The following is a 22,607-nucleotide window of genomic DNA, read 5'->3' as shown; positions in this document are numbered from 1 at the left end:
CACGCAAAATACAGCCGTAGGACTCTCAATCTTCCTCCGAAGTCTGAAAACGGCGACTTACAGTAAGCGAGAACAACACATGGTAATACTGTAAAATGCATATAGAAAATAGTCATCAATAATCATACGTAAGCTAAGAGGTAAGAACCTAGTGCTACCTCCATGTCTACGTTGTCAAGGCTAGGACAATTAACACAAACAATAGATTTATTCAGAATAGAGACGTAGAATGCCCAGCGTTTTTGGATGATAAAACAAAGGGAAAAAATCCCAAAGACGTCCCCAGACGTCTTGGGCAGCACAGGAGGTGATTATAAAGATGTATGGAGACGTCCTGGGCATTCATTGTGTTAAGTGCTACACTGCTACAAGCTAAGATGCATCTGGAGTCTGAAGAGGTGAGTTTTCAACTAAAGATTGGGAGTGAGTGTGCAGTTCCGATTGCAATCCATGGTCCACAACATTCTTTAAGTCCAAGTATACTACGGTGTATATTAAGTACTCCATTACAAGTAAGTCCAGTAATCAAAAGTATTTAAGTTAGCCTGACACTCAGTCTGAAGGTATTCATCAACGGTGCTGAATGAGAGGTGGAGTTACTGAGTGATGGAATTCTACTGACATTGAATGAAACAGATGCAGAGATGGAGACTGAACTGAAAGGTTAAGGCACCCATACTGCTCTCTCTCTCTCTCTCTCTCTCACTCTCTCTCTCTCTCTCCCCCCCATATATAATCCCTTAAGGTCGTTGGGTTAATTAATCCCTGCCTTGACATTATTAAAAGACTGTTGCCTCCACAGTTTTTTGTGTCTCTCTTTGGGAAGTGAATACCCGTTGAAGCTCAGACCCTACGTGGTGGAAATAGATTTATACAATTAATCTGTTAACATCAGCACTTTTCACTTCCACACCGTTTGCAGGTTATGCTCCTCTGATTAAAGATGTACTCGGGTAAAAGTGGGGAAAAATTCAGCAAGCACCCACAAGTTCAAAAATGTATGAAAAATATTTTTTATTAAATAGCCGGTCTCATATTTGTAGTTAGTTCACTCAGAGGACCACTATAGTTCATTATATCATTATAGTTCAAGCCAGACTCAGAGGACCACTATTTTTCACACTCACTCACCCCACTAAAACTAGATCAAGTTCCCCTCAGGGCAGGTCAGGTCAGGTTGTGGCTACTTTTTTTTAAAAATATATATATTTTTTTATCCCACGATTTTGTAACCCATTTTTCACCCCTGTGTCAATCATCTAATGTGATCCTGGGCTCTACACACCCTCCACCAACCTAGTCCCCTATATATGGGGGACAAGGGGAGAGCAACGGACTGGAACTCATGCTTCCTTCATGCCTGAGTGTCCAAGTTGCTCCTTTACACCACAGGTTGTGGCTTCCTGAGCTGCCCCATGGTTCCTATAATAAGCCAATGTGAAAAGGGTGCCATTTCTTCTTACGCCTTGGATGGCTATAGGATGATTTGAGGCACACACACACACACACACACACACACACACACACACACACACACACACACACACACACACACACACACACACACACACACACACACACACACGCGCACACACACACACACACACACACACACACACACAGAATGGGTATAGATTGGGTAGTTTATTAGACAGAAATGTAACAGCAACAGAGTAGCCTACAGTCAAACACTCAGTCCAAAAGGGATAATGCATAATGGACATAATAATAAATAGTGCATGCAGGGCCATGGGGTATATGGAAGCAATTTGTCATTTTGAAAACTAAGATATACTTAGTTTTTTTTTTTCAAAAAGAAAATCTAAAATCTGGTTTTTCTTTTATTCTCTTTTCTTTTTTTCTTTTTTTGAGGGGCGCCAGCCCCTTCTGCCCAGCCCCACAGGTTTAATGTTTGTATAGTTCAATGTTTGTTTTTTAAACACCATTGACAATGAAGGGAAAAGGTACATCATAATGTGCCATTTATACGTCATATTGTCTCTTTATTGTTAATGGCGTTTAATGTTTGTGTTGGCACCGTTTGTTTTACATCACCAGCAGTAGCCTAGAGGTTTTTTTTTCTTTCATTATTTCCCCCCCTTTAGTTCCTCATGCAGTGAGGGTCTAACATTCTTGCTCTCCTTCTCCAATAGGAACAGCAGGGGGTACAAACAAACACAATATATTTATTGGGTTCTCAAATACCATATCGGTTTTGACGAGAACGCTTTAATGGACTTTAATGGACTGCCCGGAGAGAGAGAGCGCGAGAGAGAGAGAGAGAGAGAGAGAGAGAGAGAGAGAGAGAGAGAGAGAGAGAGAGAGAGAGAGAGAGAGAGAGAGAGAGAGAGAGAGAGAGAGAGAGAGAGAGAGAGAGAGAGAGAGAGAGAGAGAGAGAGAGAGAGAGAGGCTAACTTCAGCGCCAGGGACAGCGCCACTCTCAGAGCAGCTCTGCACAGCTGTGGATCATTATATTTTAGAGTCACTGATTCAGCGGAGTGAGAGCAGCTGTGTTGGGTTCCGTAAACGGTCGGCGTGTCTGTGCACGCTGTAAAGATACAGGCGTATATTTATTCTCTCCTCCTTTATTAGGAGGCAGTTTATCCAGGCAGCCATATCATTTACATTAGGAAGCGAAACTTAAATACAATAGCCTATTAAAAGTCTCTCTCCACCGCTTCTTCATAGAGAAAGAGAGAGGAGGGAGGGAGAGAGGAATTGGCGGTTCGACAGCTAGACAGCTCGTTTAAACGGTAGAGATTTTAGTCATTTCTCCTCCCGGAGGTTCCTATAGTCTGGCAGGCAGCTGGAGAGGTTAATTGCTATAGTCTGCTGCGATGAAGATGCATCATTCACTTGGATTATTTACCTTCTTCTTCTTGTGGATTTACTGCCATGTCAACAACATGGTCCACGGAGCGTCTTCTGCAACAAGCCGTAAGTTAATGTGATTCTATGCTTCTCTTTTTTTTCTTTGCTTCGTATATTGACCTGATCATCATGCAGTGTTGAAAACAAAACGCCTCCGCGGGTCTCCGAGGCTATGGATTATCACTATAGTGCTGATTGATGGATGGCGGTTTAGTGTGGTTGCTGCTGTTGGAATTGTTGTTGGAACAGGAGGCGAAGACATACATGTATGGGCACGGCGGGCGGGCGGCATGCAGGCTGCCCGCCCGGCGGGGCTGCAGACAGAGCAGCGGTGATGATGGTGCCAGAGGCGATGGAAACCAAGCCGTGCAGCCTATATAGACGGGCTCTTGTAGACAGATATAGCCCCTTTCCGGGACCCTTCCTTAGTTTGGTTACCTTCTGTATTTGGGACGACGGTATATATCGACGCAACAAACACAGAAGAGGCTGCAGGTATAACCAAGTCCAAGGGTTCCGAAAGGGGCTAATAATCGTTACCTAACCTCGCGTCACCTCGGAGAGACTTTGAGCCACACGTTTAGCCTACAACTCCTTATATCTTCTGAATGTATTTGAATCATTCATTATAGCCTATACTGAGCCAGTGAGCGAGGCTTATGACCAAGACTGTCTCAGATCGAGGAGTCTGACTTCTATAGCCTATACGAATTAATTAAAGCCATGAAGTCAGACTCGATCAATATATAGGCACCATGATACATCATGCTGGCCTTGACCCGTGAAGGCTATAAGCCAGAGTCCTTGGAATGTCTGTAACATGTATGTACAGTATGTATGTATGTATGTATGTATGTATGTATGTATGTATGTATGTATGGGTGAGGTTTAAAAAAGGCAAAAGCATGCTCTAGTGGTAGAGAGAGAGAGGGAGAGAGAGAGAGAGAGGGGCTATTCCGCCTTCAGTGGGTGATGTGGATCGTAATGCCACTAAACACGTATCGTCTATAGTCCCAGACTATTACATCATGTGTTACTGCGTGATGGGAAGCCCTATACTGTTGATTTTACACTAGAATGCAAACTCTATTACAGTGTTCAAACGTTTTCATATCAAGGTCCATTATTTCATTCAGCCTTGCTTTGAGCCTGCACGGACCACCATTTGATCATGACATTTAGCCTCTTTCAGACCCTATAAACTAAAGAACATTTTCTTGTCGTCGCATATAGGGTTTTATGTCCACAATTCCAAAATAACAATTCTTCTACATTGTCTAGACTTCTTGTAAATAATGCAGATGTATAATACTTTAACTCTTGAGAGCAAAGGGTCCATTTGGTTACAAGCTCTCCATCATTTAGTTGGTGGACCGACCTGGAACCCCCTCAGGGACCACTGGTGGTCCCCGGACCACTGGTTGAGAACCACTGCTGTAGACAGAGGATTAATGAATGGGTGGATGGATACTGACTCTAAATGTGTGTCAGTGTTATGAGGATTTGGTTTCATTTTACACTCTGAAAGAGTTGACGATCTATAAGGATCCATTTGGTTCCCAACTCTCCATGGGGGGGGGGGGGGGGGGGGGGGGGGTGGGAGACCACCTGGAACCCCCCCCCCCCTCTCAAGAACCACTGGTTTAGCTGGGAGGATTAGGCATGGTTGGATGATTCCTAAGCCGACAGACAGACAGCCCCATCGCTTGTCACATATATTTGGCGACACGTCCAGGAAATAATATAGATGGGTGAGTGTTGACCTCACCATCCGACGTGGACGTGTCGGGGGCCGCGGGTCATTAATCATCCTATATCCTCTGAGTCGCAGCAGAGCCCCAGAGCCGTTTTATGTGTGCCGTGGCTTCGTGCCAAATATCTCCCGACGTACGTAGTGATAGATAATGACTGAATTCACTATAGGCTATCATTTAAGACGTCAGGCATCCTTAGAATGGCTCGCACGTCGCGTCGCGTCGCATCCTCCATGAACTGTGTGACGGGGAAATACGATGATGAGAGAACAATTTCATATATTTATTGCCCTGCATGCATGGACGGCAGATCTCCGTCTTTGAATGTTTTATATTGATTCGGTTTGAGATGGCACTATATACTACTGCCCTGTGTATGAGTGTCTCCGTTTCTAGCCCTATACCAACAAGTCATTAAGACATGCAAATCCCTTGACTCCTTCAAAACCGCTCTCAAAGGGCACCTATACGGACGGCTTGCAATTCGACACTGGCCCCCCGTAAAATCTGATTCCCCCACCCACCACTTTACCCCCTCACTGTATATGTTTCTTCTTCCTTTTTACCTCCTTTTATGATGAATTCCTGTTCTGTTCTTTGGTCTATATATAAGTGTCTATTTGTATACGTCTCTAAATGTTTTGATGAATTGAGCAAGGTGGACCCTCTTGTAAACGAGTGTAATGCTTTTTATTGGGAACACATGGAACCAAAAGGTCTGTAACTCTGTACACTCTCAGGGGGGTCCTTACATAATGGGAGCAGGGCTGCAGCCAGATTAATGTACTGTACACTGACAAGTCATGCTTTGCAATCCTCACTATATCCTAACTGGCACACACACACACACACACACACACACACACACACACACACGCACACACACGAGTGACAGTAGCGTCTCAGAGTTATTCTAGTGGAATGTGTTCTCATTAGAACCCTTCAACATCTATCCACCTCTGTGGAGAGTGGAGTGGAGGAGAGGATGGGAGAGGAGAGGAGAGGAGTGGAGGGGAGGGTAGGGGAGGGGAGGGGAGGGGAGAGGATAGCGTAGGAGAGGAGAGGGATATTGTAGATATGAAGAGACAGCTTATAGAGGGTCATGGTGTGGGTTTTTTCTACTGACAACACGGTACACACGGCGTTCGACAACGACTCGGCTGATATTCATACATCGTTAAGTCACAGAGTACATAATTTAATTCACTAATGGTTTACGCTGGGGGCTAAAGACTAATTAGGTCTCTTATGTATATACATGCATAAGTGTCGTGCATTTATAAGTCATTAGCTGATTACTTGCGAGCCTCGGTGTATGATATGGATATAATGACTGATACTCAGTGCTATATGGATATGAATAATTATATTGTACTCGGTGAATGCTATATGAATATAATGACTGATACTCATGCTATGGATAATGACTGATACTCGGTGTATGCTATGGATATAGTGACCGGTATTGTACTTGGTGTATGCTCTTCCATTCTAAGTCCTGCATTCAAAGCCATGTATCTCAGAAACGACATTGAGGGGCCAGTTTCTCTGGCCCAGACGAGCGTTTTCAACCGGCCTGTAGCAGGCGCTGTGATACTCGCGTTCGGGTATTTCCACCACCGACCGAGAGAACAACCACCGGTCAAGAGACCACATACAGCCGTTTGTCACTGTAACATGCGATTACGGATATTTGGCTTTTCAAAGTAAGTGTTATGTGTGATAAAACCCTGGCAGTACGCTATTAATAATTAATGGCGGAGTTAAAGAAATACTTTCTGAAAAGTCTATGGAAAACATGAATGGGAAATTCATGTCGGGGGGAGTGACTGCGACACTCTATGGATATAAAGCTTGAATTTAACTTAGATGGATTTTTTTGGACTTAAACCGCCGCAGGTCTTTGTGTTTATCTTAACGTCAGATTATCTGACATTAATCGTTTGATGTCGAGTATCTAATGGATTATACAGTGTAGACCGCAATATGACATCTTTAAGTCTCTCTCTCTCTCTCTCTCTGTGTCAAAAGAATGTACATGCACCCTGAAGCTATACCAAATCCCAGAATCTTTATTGTCCATCACAGACATTTATCTTTGACGAGTACTGCTCAGCAATACAACGTTGGCCTTATCTTAGAGAGAGAGAGAGAGAGAGAGAGAGAGAGAGAGAGAGAGACGACCGTGAGTCCACTACTTCCCTCATGATGGATGATGTTGTGCTGAACTAAGATAAACGTCGTTATTACTCTCCGTCTTTGCATTCAATTAGTTTTATATGGTGCTTGAGTGGCTCATTTGCACTCTGAGGTGAAGTGAATTAATCTTTGTGTTGCTTTCGTCGAAGAAAATGCTCACAGAATACATGACATAATTATGCATGCCACACCCAGTTATGCCATTTACACTTCTCCTTGTGTGAGTGTACCCATTCAGCACAGCGTCGGTCTGGCTGTGTCCCTCTCATGCCCAAATATGGAGTTCCAACATGTCCATACATGAACATGCCTGTGTCTGTGTGTGTCATTTCAATTTACAGTTTGGGATAATTTCTTAAGAGGCTTAGTCATTCTGGGCTTATAAGTCAACACAGTATTTTAAAAACCCATTCTGGACGGGAACCCCTTTTGGTGTTTTAACTAAGCATTATGTTGTACTTTTAGCTATTGGAAAAATAGCAGAACTATACAAGCTTGTAGGTCTGCTATTTTTGAAAAATTGTGAAAATGCGGCACAAATCTTTAAATATATATACACTTGTGTACAGGTGTGATTTTTTTTATTTTATTTTGACGTCGGGCCTTTTATGGGTTAAACCATCAGTGGAAACATGTTGTGCTTCTAAATCTCTTGTAGAGAAATGTCCTTAATCACACACATACAAGGAGGACAGGTGTGTCGGGGGCCGGCAAACAAAACGTGAATCATGAGGGGAAACAAAGAGATCCCGCACAATGTCTTCACTTATAGAGCAGCACTTTATTTCAGCTCAGTGACAACGTTTTGGTCTAAAACAACCTTCATCGGGTATCTGGTTTACGACAGCAACCGGTAACGGCTACATAGAGGAACTGACCAATCAAAGGCACACACACGCCAGTCTGGAACACCCCTTACAGGCAAAAGGTTATATAGTGTCTTATGAGTCCATAGTAAATAAACCAGTTAGACGCCTGAGGTCGCGTGCACACATTCGTCATGGGCGACAGCAGGCTTCTGGGCGAACCCTGGCGTTTTGGAATGGGGGGGTATAAGATCTTATTTTTCAGGCCTGTTGAGAACTCTAGTTTTCGCTGGCTGCCGGGCACACCAGGAGCACTAGTAATAACTTTGGGGCAGGTCCGTCTAGAGTTACAATTTTGGGTGTCTAGAGTTACCCCTTTTGGTGTTTCAAGCATTCTGTTATACTTTAGCTATTGAAAAATAGCAGATTTACAAGCTCATAGCGCGCCACTCGGTGGCGCGCTATGAACTTGTGGGTCTGCTATTTTTGAAAAATCGTAAAAATGCGGCACAAATCTTTGAATAGGTATATATTCTTTCAGAGCGAACGTTTTTATTTATTTCGACGTCAGGCCTAAATGGGTTAAATGGACAGGTATCAGTCAAAAGGGAGACATGGAAGAGGAAGAATGGCTGGGGAAGGATCAACATATGGAATGTCATAACGGGTCAACTCCATATATGGAGATCTAAGGGTTTGAGGTCAGATGTATAGAGTTGCCAATATTGATGTCATCAGGGATCTCCATCCCTGATGATGTCACGTGCTCTCTCTCACCCCGAACAACCAACACACTGACGGGAAATGCACGATTACACAGTTAACTGCGACCCTTGGTCGTGATGACAAAAATATGACACAAAGTGAATGCCATAGAAGTCATAGATATTAGAAAATTCATTGAAAGTGTTTATTATAGGTAAGTATGTAATAAAGTCATGCCCGGTTGCTGTTGCAACCGGATACCTGATGAAGGTCATTTAGTCATTCCGCTGAATAGACTGCTGCTCTTTAAGTGAAGACGGAATGTGCTTCTAACCAGGAAAACGGCAACATAAATAGATTTCAAAGGTACACCATGTTTGTTGGATACAGCCCATTTGAATGCATCAACTGCAATGACTGACAGACAGACAGACAAAGGCCTACATATCTGGCATTGCCACCATGCCATTCATGAACCAATACAGCCACCCTGTCGCAATAACTCACACAACACACACAACCTACTGTTTATCAGTCTTCAATTGAACATTTGGAATTGTTGGCTGTTGGCTATCTCCAAACCAAAGGGAACTAGCAAATTCACTCCTAGGATTATTGAAGTGATCAAGGGCCACATACACACATACTGTTCCCTGTTCCAACTCGCATAATTATACAAAATAAAATACAATTAAACAAAAACTAAAATGATTCACAGGAGGCAGGGCAGAGATCACCCCATGATGCGCACAGTGCACACGGTGTTCAACGGCAGATGCAATACAACATACAAACTGTAGATTCACATCGACATTCAATTCCAGAGACCGAAACAGTTACTGAACATTGCCACCCTGCAGTCATTGGGTCCCAAGATGAAAATATAGTGCACCAGACTTCATCACTTGTGTAAGTGATGCCAGGGTCAAACTTTGAAACCCATGGATAGAGAGATAGAGCTGGATGCTCTCAATCTAGTTCATGATGAGTGCTCCAGCGGCGTCTCCAGTCATATCCATATATCCATATATCAGGCTAGCCGACGACTACTTTCCATCCCAGTATCGGTGGCACCGACCAGCCTCATTCTCCTGATGGCTGCCATCTTCTCACTCAGCCATGGGTGTTTAGTATACTGCACATGGCATTGTGGTGTGTGTAGTGCAGGGATTTATAGGGCAGGCTCTAGGGTCCAGCATGGTCACAGCCTGTCACACAGGAGAATGGACTGAAGAAGCTTGAGCTTGGGGGGGTTTGGGGGTCATCACCCTGGCTCATGTACCCACTACCCGTGGAGCATGTTGAGAGAGAGACACCATAAGCTTTGAGTATAAGTACGTAAGGTAGAAATAAATAAAGTGAGCTGACCAAGAGCCACATACTGTACACTGTACCCTGTCACAACTCACTATAGCAGCAGCAGACAAACATACAGCCCTGTATACCTATACTGCATCCTTCCGGTTACAACATATACCCATAGTAGTATACAGTGTATTTATATAGCATATTATATCCTTTCACAACAGAGCCTAGTACGTAATGTGTTAGTTTTATATTGGACAAATACTACATTTTAGGATGTAAGCTGTGGGGTCTTTGAGGAGTTTGGACCATATAGTCACTAGCGTATGCATTGAGCATGCAACCGTGTGTCAATACAATAAGGGACATTTTAAAATGGGTCAACCAGCCGATAAATAGTAAACAAAATGGCAAATAAGTTTAGGGATAAGGTGTGGAGCAAGATATAGCCCTATGTGTGTTTTAATAAGTGCATCGTGTTCTAGTCTCAAACTAATGGTGAAGACATTAGAACAAATAAAGGATCTCAAACTTGTAAAAGACACACACACACACACACACACACACACACACACACACACAGACAATTCAAATCCCTACATACGTATGAACTGTACTGCTTTATTATCAATGTTTAATCGGCAATCCTGTAAGCCAAATATATCCCTTATCAGTCACCAGAGATATCACACACACACACACACACACACACACACACACACACACACACACACACACACACACACACACGCACACACACCGGCCTATATATTCTTTTTGAATGATTCTTTTATGACGCCATGTTTCTGAAAACCCAAGTTCTGAGAGAAAAGTGTCTTCGTTGTTTTGACAGGGAGTTGTTTGAGGGATGTACGAATCTATGCATTATTTATACTTATAACTAATTCAATTGCATAATGCATAATGTTGAAGGTGCTATACAGTATGCCAGAAACTTTTTCTTTTTAATCAAATTTTTATTCAAATGTGTGTGTGTGTGTGTGTGTGTGTGTGTGTGTGTGTGTGTGTGTGTGTGTGTGTGTGTGTGTGTGTGTGTGTGTGTGTGTGTGTGTGTGTGTGTGTGTGTGTGTGTGTGTGTGTGTGTGTGTGTGTGTGTGTGTGTGTGTGTGTGTGTGTGTGTGTGTGTGTGTGTGTGTGTGTGTGTGTGTGTGTGTGTGCGCGCGCGTCAGTGCGTGCGTGCATGTTTGGGAGAGAGACTGACAGTCTTATTTATTTCCTAAATCAAGCGCATATCAGTTTCATAATCCCGGAGAGACCCCCAGAGCTCAGCTCGGCACAAAGAGTTGGCAGGGCTTTAGCAGTATACGGGCCCCCCCCCAAGCTTTGGAACGCCCTCTGTTGACCTAATTTAGACGCGTGTCATATTTTAAATCTCTTCTGAAAACCCATAGACACACATAAAGGCTGGACGGCTCAAGGCAGAGTCTCTTGACGTTCAGAGTTCACCCGGCGGCCATCTTGCTGAGGTACAGAACAGTATATGTTCTATGGCAGCTCAAACAAAAGCAGTCACAACTCGCTCAAATCTTGACTGAATTACAAACGGGTTGGTTTGTTACAAACGTTATCAATGTGGCTATGATTCAGGACGAATATATTTTATAAAAATGTCATATGAAAGCATATACGTATGCGAACGTCTCTGACGTTTATGACAAAACCAAACCGTTTGAAAATTGGTTGAAAATTAAGCAAGGTATGGCTATTTAAAAAGTACATGCCCCCATAGACACAATGTTAATATGGCCGATACGTAGCAACGTCGCTCTCATTGGCCACGAAGCGCGGATGAGCCATCTAGCTTTCCTATATAAAGGCCTTACCTCCATTGTAAGGCCCCTTTCTTCATTATCTCTTGCCATTTGTCTATCATTGATTGTTTCTATTTTACATTTGTGTGCCTGCTATTTTATTCTTTGATCTTTTTTCCATTTCCATTTGCTTTCTTTTCACAAAGTATACTTTGCAGGAAAGGACGGGGGTCCTTTCCTGCAAAGCACTTTGTCACTGACTATCTCTGGGAATGCATTCATTCTCATTATCACATACTGCTACTTTGACTCCCATTCTCTATGTAAACCTTGAAACATAAAGCCGCACGCACGCATGCACACAGACACACCACGCACAGTCATTTGTTACCCGCCCACGGAGGCTGTAAAGTGTTCTTTGGTGGATTGTCTGTGGGCTGAAGAGGAGGAAATGAGCTTTGACCTCTGAAGGACAAACAAAGGTGTGTGTGTGTGTGTGTGTGTGTGTGTGTGTGTGTGTGTGTGTGTGTGTGTGTGTGTGAAACACACACTCTTGGTACTTGCGGATTACCTCTGTCAACAGAGCTGTGACGGAAAAAGTAATTGTTTTACTAAGTAAAAGTATCAAAACTGCAGATTAGAAATACTCATTCTAGTAAAGTCCGGGATTCGAAATGTACTTAAGTAAAAGTACAAAAGTATGTCTGCAAGCTCGTATGAGCTTGTAGACTTTATGATAAAGATGGCCTGATGAATGTTTCCCTGTTAAAGTTGGTTCACTGCATTTGCGGGTGTTTGTTCCCTTTTCATTGTCGGGCACCGTGCCCTCTCCTAGACGTCACCTGGACGTGTGCAAAAGCTTAGCTTTTTTATCGATATGCCGCATTGGAAACTTTGTCACCGTTGCTGCATGCGATGTTTTCAACAGCTCTGCGCGTGTAATGGGGCGTGACCGCTATTTGCCTTACGACAGAAAAACAATAATCTAAGACGGACTACACACACACAAATATGCTCCCAAACAATGTGCTGTATACACTACAGTGTTGTCTGCTCAGAATGTGTTCATGGACAGTCAGCCCTCCATTTGTTCGAGCTGCTCTGCAGGGAGTCAACAAACAACGTCCAACTCCCATTCGTCAGATCTCCTAAAATCACCTTGACGCCTTCGCAGCTCATTGATCGATTCTGTGAAGGTTGAAAACAAGCTTTAAAAGTGTTACAATGGCGAACGTCTCGGTCGAAGCCTGCAGTATTGGTTTTTCTTTGATATTTTCTGCCTTAGTGCTTTTCCTCACGACACTTATGTGTTGTATTTCGACTATACCCTTTTTCACTGACGCAAACTAAACAAAAACATAGCTATTATCTTTGAGAAGTGGAAGCATAGAGGTTGACAACAACACATACAGGTTTTATGAAAGCTGAATGTCATGCTGCTTTAAAGACTGAACGCCGGTGCTGGAGTCTCTCAGGTCAAGACTGTCCTCAGCAGTTATCTGCTCTGCATTGTGTTTGCTTTAACAATTCCTTCAATGCATGAGGAGTTGGAGCAGGCCACTTCTTATCACCTGACAGCGGGGAGTTTCCTCGGTAGGTTGTATAGCGCATGGAAGAAGGAACACGCTATTCCAACCAGTTCCTTTTCCCTCCATCAGGCACCCTGAACCTACAGTACCTTATAGGGGTTTGTGAAAATAAAACAAACTTCAAAGAAGAATAAAACTTTGCACACTAGGGCTATATATATGAAACAACCTTGACATTTACTTCATTGGCCTTTATTAAGAAATTAAACTTCAACACACACACACACACACACACACACACACACACACGCACACACACACACACACAGCCCTTCTGTTGTTGAAACACAACCTTTTGTCCAACGCGTTTTGCATCAAACAGCAGCACCTACAGCCGTTTTAGGGCACCTGATGGAGAGGAAAGGAACTGGTCTCTATACTGCCTCCCCCTGGTCAGCCAGGGCACCTGCAAAGGAACTGGTCTCTATACTGCCTCCCCCTGGTCAGCCAGGGCACCTGCAAAGGAACTGGTCTCTATACTGCCTCCCCCTGGTCAGCCAGGGCACCTGATGGAGGGGAAAAGGAACTGGTTGGAATTACGCGTTCCTTCCACGCGCTACGACGTCCAACCTCGGAAACTCCCGACTCCTATCAGGGCGGGAGTAAGTGATAAGAAGCAGCCTGGACTCCTCATGCATTGAAGGAAGCATGAGCTCAGTTTGCGGGGATCTCCCCAGGTTGGCAGAGGGAGAGTAGCGCTTATAAGCACACATATTTAATATACTCCTTGCAAGGCTCCATGCATTGTTCTTTAACAAAGACATTATATGCCGGGTCAATAAATGCTCAATGTCTTGAGGTTTCTCTTATCAGACATTCCACACTGCATGTCTGGAGCTTTGCAGAAAGCAAATGAGCAGCACTTTCTTCAGGTAAGCTGCTGGTCAGCCGGCCTGTCCTGGATGTGAACTGATGAGGTGTTGATACCGCTTATCTAAATGGTTTTTTCACCGTGTGCTATAGGATGCACTTTGCTTATCTACTGATTATCCTGTTGGACTGTTAAACACATCAAGCTCAATGTTTTTGCTACTGCAGCCAACATTTTTGTGTTTGCTCGTTTAGCTTATCGGGAGCCATAGCATATAGCTGCTGATTCACAATTTGAAGCCAATGTCTATGACTTGATTAGACGATCGTCATCCTGAGATAAGCGCGGCGAGAGACTCCAGAATCCCATTAGTTTGGTATAGTGTCATGTTGTTCCAAGAGCCCCGGCAGCATTGCTGTTGGTTTAGTCAGATTTCCTGACCGAACGACTTCATTTAGATTCTCTCTCTACTGTAGGAGAAAACTCATTAATCAGGCGACAAACAAAACAGCATGCTAACATGACTCTTATAGTCGCTGGACGTTCCATTACTTTGGAACTAAAGCAATTTTAGCCGACCCGACAGTGTGTTGTCTTTTGCCGACTAAAACTATGACAAGAATATGTTCGTCGACTACCTTTTTCACTGACAAAATAAAAACAAAATAAGAATTCAGCTATGATGACTAAAACTATAAATAAACGAACGATATGATAGAAAACTAACAACGGTGATTGAAACTGGACAAAGACTAATTTGAAAAATAGCCAACAACTCTGCGACCCCACACTGCTTTTGCCTATATTGCGTTGATTTATAACTTATCAGAGAGTGATTCAGCATTTTTGTGTAGCTTCTTTTTAAAGTTTTTTTGGGCTTTTTTTTTTTGCATACAGTAAGCTGACGGTGTAGGATGAATGAATGACAAATACTTGACCCATCCCACACGGGATTATCAGACCCAGGGGAGAGAGAGAGAGATGGGAGGCAGCAAAGGTCGTCGGGATCGTGAGGCGAATCTGCAATGCAATGTCAGGCTGGATTAGCGGCCTATAGGTGCCCGGACCACTAGGCCAGCCGGGGCCAAGCTTCTGAGTGAGAGGTCCCCCCACCCCTTGCTTCCTTTCTTTTCGTATAACACAGGTGGAAACGGATCATGTTAATATATAGCAACTCCAGGGCAAGTGCATGCGTTGACATAGTCGTGAATAATGTCAAAGACGTTAGGTTATTAAACCAGTGCCAGTACGCTTCATGTTACGTGAAATGCTTTATAATTAACCCATTTAGGCCTTATGTCAAAAAAAAAAAAAAAAGTCTTCTTTCTATATTTCTCAATATTTCATGTCAAGGACCCAAAAATTGTATGTGGCCGCCGACCCCCATCTGAAAATATGTTGTTCCAGGGAACCCCCAGAAGCAAAGATTTGAGTTAAAAACGTTGCCTCTGAAAGAATATATATTCAAAGATTTGCACCACATTTTCATTTTTTTTTAAATGGCAGATTCACAAGTTTGTAGATCTGCTATTTTTCAACAGCTAAATACACAATGCTATAAACGCCAAGGGCTTCCCGTCCAGGACGGGTTAATACCACATACACATTTGATGTGATCTAATTACTCCCATCCTGGGCACATGACACCATGCATGTTTCATCTCGTGACTTCCGTAACGTTCCCCGTCGTTCTGCTGTCACTCAACGTCACTTCTCCGCGCGACATCAAAGGGCATCGAAAATGTACCCTCTCTTCATGTCTCTCTCTCGTCACCCCCACACCCCTCCTCCTCCATCCCCCGCACACACACGTGCCGATTGTGTTTGTACTGTATATACGCTCGCCCAAGAAGGAAAGAAAAAGAAAAGACAGAGAGAAATCAGTGTGATTATGCTGCAGCTTTACACCAGGGTTTAGGACGACACGGTGTTGTCTTCGTCGATCACTGCGTGAAAAGAGGACTTGACAGGCAATTATAGGCACTAGATTTGCCCGTAAACCTCAAGTTTAGCAGGCATATACAGTAATTATATACGGTAATATACAGGTGTGATGGTACAATTCGGGAGTTTACCGGAGTTTGTTGGAAAGTTTAACGGGAGTTTCCTGTAATATACACATCCGTGTTCCATGCTTTGTGTGCGGTGTAAATACTATGACGAAAAGTGTTCGTGGACTACCTTTTTTCTCTGACAAGTGAAAAAAGTGTAAAATCAGTCCTTACGACGGCATCAAGGCCCGACAAAATACATTTTAGTCGACTAAATCAGCCGTAGATTTAGTCGACTAAAATCTTATGATATTTAGTCGACTAAAACTAGACTAACACTGAAACATTCCAAGGGACTAAAATGTGACTAAAACTAGATGAACTATTCAAGAGACTGTGACTAAAATCAAAATGTGCTGCCAAAAACAACACTGATGGATGGACTGATGGTATCTCTAAATGTGTGTCAGTGTTATGAGGATTAGAGACCACATCCTCTGTGTGACCTACTGAACGACAGGATTACACACACGCACACACACACACACACACACACACACACACACACACACACACACACACACACACACACACACACACACACACTCTCTCTCTCTCTAAGCCAGATGTCACCCCTCCTCCACTTCCATTGCCGTAACGAATGTGTAAATCTCATATAAACCAAACCGAACATCATTTCGGGGGTGAACTGTCCCAAGGACACACAACACGAGAGGACAAGAGCATTATACCAGAAACACTACGAGTTAAGCTACCTCCACGTTGCCCCGGCGCGCGGCTGTCGGGACAGTTTGAGAGCTTTTGTCGGCAGGAGACTTTTGTCGGAGCGACCCCTATCCATGCTGTAGTGATGAGGGGGGGCAAATGACTCCACTGCAGAGTGGACTTCTAGTCCGCTCGTCATGTTTCAGGGCTGAAGTAGTAGTAGAGCTGTAGTGTGTGAACTAGATACCGTATTTTCATCAACTCTCAGTTAATATATATATATATATAATACCAATCAATTAACTCCAAAGCAAGACTATAGCGAAACTGTTTGTTTTGGTGAGAAGCTTCGTGTTGCCAGATTCTGTGAGTGGGATAAGCGACCATGTCTATGAAAACCAATCCAAAAGAAGCAACCGCAAGTTTCACCACTTGAGCCCTATTACAGCTATATATATATATTTTTTTAAAGAATCATGAAAGCAATCCCAAATAAGCAACTAAACTATTAAGCAACGGGCAACTATGGATATTAAGCTACGGTATATGTTACAGGAAAACTAGCCCAAAATCGCTTATAATAAGCTGACCTGACAAAACTGCAAAACCAGTGCCGCTGGCTGCTTACTGCAATTTTCATGGGGAGAAAGAATGTTTCGTCGGCAGACTGGTTTTGTGCAGCTAAAAAATAAAATTCTAGTCTGTTTGTTTGGTCTGAACAGGACTCTGGTAGTGTACCATTTGTACAATCTCAGACTTTCAGTCCTGTTCGGATGTGCATGTGTTTGTTTTCAAACGGTTTCCTTTGGAGTGCCGCTTTGTTTCCACTCTGTTGGTTCATTAGGTTAAGTTGTATTTAAAGCTGAGCATCAAGCTGCCTTTAATCAAGGGCAGTTTTCAGAGGTAGTGCTCCTGCTTTTCTTTCTTAATAGACGCATGCACAAATATATATTGGCAGTTGTGTCAAGTTCGACAAAACAGGCTAAGGTAGGAACGTTCATTTTGATGTAACTCTGAGAGTCCACTTAACTCTGAGTACACTCAGAGTTAAGTGGGTCCTTGCAAAAAAAAATAACATTTTAGTACCCCTAGAAGCATGGACTCATAATGTGCCATACTGTACATGCATACTAGTGTCGTAGTAAATCAGTGTCATACATATTCTGATGAAAACCTGGAGACCTGACATTATTATAATGGTGTGTAAACAAAATCCCACGGACAAAACCAAGTCTTTGCCTCAGACACATGTGTCCGTGTACAGACTTGTTGGTGACCCCTGACCCCTGTAGGACATACTGATGACCCCTGACGGGCAGTGTGGTTTTCGTCGACAAACTATACTAAATATGTTGACAATTTCGTCAAGAGATTAAAACTAGCCTGAAATGTTAGGAAGGGACTAGTGGACAAGAGATACAGTATGTCAGTTTACACTTGCATGCTGGAATTCTATTTGCTATTGCATAAAAATCAGTCATTACGACGGCATCAAGGTCCAGCCAAAACACATTTTTAGTCGACTAAATCACCTGTAGATCTCGACTCAAATCTTATGACATGTAGTCGACTAAAAGTAGACCCAACGCTAAAACATTCCAGGTTACTAAAATGTGAACAAAACTAAGTGAAACCTATTCAAGATACTACGACGACTAAAACTAAAATAGAACCTTTCTTCCAAAAACAACAGTGCTGACGGGGGGACAGAGTACAGAGAGTGACCTCTCCAAAGTGCATTGTGCAGCCATCCTTATCACCATTGCTACAGGCCGTGGGATCAGTGCGGTGGGGTTGCTTTCTGTCGGGTGCATGCACGGCTGCACACACACTACACACACAGCTTTATTCACTTAAACTCCCCATACAGCTCAAAATAATGCTATAGCTCACGTTATCAATGGATAACAAACTACATCTACCTCACACAATGCATTCCGTCGGTGTAGGATTTGCACACGTGCCGTCTGGAATAATTGCAACATCAGCATGCTACTGTGTGTGTGTATATTATATACACACACTATGCATGACTCATGCTTGTCTGTTGCTCTTTTACCACCTGAGCTGAGCCAGACGCACAGCTCTCTGCAGTCTACCGAGCCATCTTCCATCCTATATACTCTCACCTATATGGTTACGAAGCGTGGGCCATGAACCAAAGAATTAAGGTCGCGGATACACGCGGCTTGGAATAAAAAAATCTCAGACGGCGGGTGGCTGGCATGACGTGGCATCGATCTCCCTTAGCGATATAGGGCGAGAAGTTCAGTCACGCGAGAGAGACTCTTGAGTATAGAGTCGCTGCTTCTTCTTCGTCTGGAACGGGGTCAGCTTAGGTGGTTCGAGCGCCATCTGTTTAGGATGTGTCTCGGCTCGGGCGGCTCCCTAGGGAGGTTCTCTCGATGCACGTCCCACCTGGGAGCCGGAGACCCCGGGGGCAGACCGGGATAATTTAAATGAATTCATTTAAAAACCAGTTGAAGCCTATAGTGCAGGTGTCTACTTATATGCAAAGGTGTGCATTGAAGTCTGTCGTACATTAATATGCAATGGTGTGTGAGAAAAGGACGACCAAGGACAACATAGAGAGAGAGAGAGAGAGAGAGAGAGACACAGAGAGAGAATTCCAGACACTTATCCTCTCTCTAATCCCCCAGTAGGTCTTTCTCTCTTTCTGGGTTAAGATTAGAAACCTCCCTTCAACTTCAGAGAGACAGACAGCGAGACAGTGAGATTTATATACATCGAGACGAGAGAGACGGAGAGAAAGAGACCGACAGCGAGAGAGAGAGAGAGAGACAGAGACAGAGAGATACAGACAGACAGACAGACAGACAGACAGCGAGAGAGAGAGAGAGAGAGAGACAGAGAGATACAGACAGACAGCGAGAGTGAGATTTATATACATCGAGAGAGACGGAGAGAAAGAGACAGACAGCGAGAGAGAGAGAGACAGAGAGACAGACAGACAGACAGACAGACAGACAGACAGACAGACAGACAGACAGAGACAGAACGAGACCTTTTGGCTTAGTGAGTACAGAATACAGATGCAGTGAAAAAACACAGGCCAGTGTCTGCACTCTGCATGCAGGGTTTATGGTTCCTACTGAAAGGGATCAGAGGTTTTCTATTGATGGTGGGTTTTTCTGTCTGAGGCTTTGAAACAGGATGGTGGTTGTGTCTGACCATCTCTCTCCGAACACAGGTTTTCTATTGATGGAGTGTTTTCTGCACGGTGCAGTCTGAGGCTTTGAAACCAACAGGATGGTGATTGTGTCTGACCCTCTCTACGCACGCACGAACGCACGCACGCACACCCTCTCTCTTTCAGTGGCTTCTCTCTCTATCTCTCACACACACACACACACACACACACACACACACACACACACACACACACACACACACACTGATCCTCTCCCTTTGAGTGGCTTCCCACCGGCACACATTCACACAGATCCATATTTCGGAGAGACTGAAGGTCAAGGCACTCGCGTTGCACTGGCTTCCCAGCGGCGCACAGCACACTCTCTCTCACACACACACACACACACACACACACACACACACACACACACACACACACACGCACGCACGCACGCACACACACATCCTTCTATATCTCTGTCAGAGATAGAGAAAAAAAAGTCTTAAGATCTTGTTGTGTCGGTCTGTTCAGTATATATATTCCACCGTGTGTGTCCGTTTCTTGAAAATCAGAATACATTGCAAAGGCCGTCCAAATCGCCCCCGAGGCTGCAGGACACGAATGCGTCCCTGGTGAGAGGAAATTACATTTTCATCAGAGTTAATGGATGTCAATGTGTTACTGTGTGCGCAGTCTGTTTCTTGGAGAGAGAGAGAGAGAGAGAGAGAGAGAGAGATGTTTATGCCTCCTCTGTTCCTTAATCTCTCAATCCCGCCTTTCATCATCATCTCTCTCTCTCTCTCTCTCTCTCGTCGACTAAATGTATTTTGGCGGGCCTTGATGCCGTCGTAATGACTGATGTTCCACTTGCTGACGTTCCACTACCAACCAAGTGTAAAATTACACTATACAAACCAAGTGTAAAATTACACTATACAAACCAAGTGTAAAGTTACACTATACTAGATCTCTTGTCCACTATAGTCTCTTATACTAACATTTTAGCCTAGTTTTTATTTGTTGACAACATTGTCAATATATTTTAGTCTTACTCATCATAGCTTAGTTTTCATAAGTTTCCATTTAGTTTTTGTCAGTGAAAGAATTTAGTCGATAAACATTTTTTTTCGGTCGACAAAATCAACACTGCAACTGAGCGCCCTGAAGCTTAAAGGAGAATTCCATGCTTGGAGGCTTTCTTACCTTTATTTGTAGTTGTTAGGTCCTCAACAAAGGGGTCCAGGTGTTATTTTGTGCAAAAGTGCATTATTGGCTATTTCCTCTAATATAAGCCCTCAATGGGGGTTGGGTTTTTGTGCTAATTTGCTTATTTCCATCGAAATAAGTAGTAGAGTGTGCCGCTTGGGATACCGTCTACATTATGAAAAGAGGATATATGCAAAATAAATTGATTTTTTGAGCGATGGAAATACGAGAATTAGCATAACACCCCATATATAGCCCCATTCAAATAAATGCAATTCAATGCAATTCATTGAGGGCTTACGGTAGGGGAAATAGCCAAGTATGCACTTTTGCACAAAACAACACCTGGACCTCGTTGGTGGGGACGTAACGACTACAAATAAAGGTATAAGAAAGCCTTCTAGCATGGAATTCTCCTTTAACGGATCGTTGACGGACGTAAACGGGAGCATTTCGTTCACCACAAAGTACTGGTTCATTTGATTTGTTCGTCTCACGACCGACACGACACTATACGTCGTAATGGCAGATTTTACACATGGTCGAATGCTGAAAATTACCTTTATCGTTTGTCAGAACGCAACCACACATGAAATGACTTGTACATGAGGAAAAGAGATCATTGCACATCAGCAATGGTGCTAAAAAAAATAAAATAGCAATTCAAAAATAATTATAATCTGAAACTGTGTAGCACATGCATCCAAAAATTAAATAAACGGCGGACAAACTATATACTCGCATTTCCATTTCTTTATTGGCACTCGCCAAAGAGGAACGTTTATGCGTTTGGGCTAATATGATGGTCTGAGGAAGGCTCATAAATTCATTTTTTTTTTAGATGAAATGACTTGTCTTTGAGTTCTACTGGATCTCTTCCCTCCCTAACATGTTGGTCTGTTTGAGCGGTGGCACACAGTGTGTCCTATGGACAGCTATGTGTGTCCAGTTGATTCATTTTTATTTCATTTATTTGATACAGTATCAACAACTGCGCTTGACTCCAAAGCCACTGCTCACTTCACATTGTTGTGATTGTATTTGTTGACAACATTTTTTGGGTTTTTTTTGCCTTTATTCAAGGTTCAAGGTTGTCTTTATTTGTCTTGGATACAGAGTCACAGCTGCATTATTGATAGGGTACAGTAGCTTGACAGGAAGGGGGGGGGGGGGAGAGACGGGCGGTGTGACACGCAGCAAGGGCCGACAGGCTCGGGACTCGAACCACCGGCCCAGGTGCCCGGACCGCTCAGCCGCGGCCCAGGCCAATGCATTTAGTCTTAGTTTAGTACAAAGAGTTTTGCCGTTGTTTTAGTCGACAGAATACACAGTCTGTCAGGCTTGTTACTGAATGAACTGATGAGCACATAAGGATGTATAGAACATTATATTAGAAGAGATGTTATTGTCGTAAGTGGGCCAGGCAACGCATTAAATGCCAATTGACTCCGGCAGCCCAGCTCCTGTTCAACCAGCCAATCAGATGATCACACATTTAATGGTGTTAGATCTGCAGTTGATTCAATTAGATGATCAGATCACACACACACACGCATGCACGCACATGGGCGCACACATGCACGTGCGCGCGCACACACACACACACACACACACACACACACACACACACACACACACACACACACACACACACACACACACACACACACAGAATATATGATATACACAGAGGCACCAACATATGGCCCTGGATTCAT

The 22,607-nt window shown here is 43.5% G+C and overlaps 1 protein-coding gene across 1 annotated transcript in view; it reads left to right on the top strand.

Moving 5' to 3' along the window:
- Positions 1 to 2,906: 2,906 nt before the first annotated feature.
- Positions 2,907 to 22,607, top strand: part of LOC308336483 (contactin-associated protein-like 2) — a gene marked incomplete at both ends in the record, with an annotated part of 182,078 nt that continues 162,377 nt past the window's right edge. Inside the window, one exon of the mRNA XM_080793848.1 lies at positions 2,907 to 2,937. Coding sequence (XP_080649974.1) covers positions 2,907 to 2,937 — 31 coding nt within the window. The remainder of the gene's footprint in view (positions 2,938 to 22,607) is intronic.

Source organism: Protomyctophum bolini, assembly GCF_963924005.1.
Source record: "Protomyctophum bolini genome assembly, chromosome: 21".
Taxonomy (NCBI): Eukaryota; Metazoa; Chordata; class Actinopteri; order Myctophiformes; family Myctophidae; genus Protomyctophum; species Protomyctophum bolini.
The sequence above is the reverse complement of the archived record's forward strand: the minus strand, read 5'-3'. Positions and strand labels throughout refer to the sequence as shown.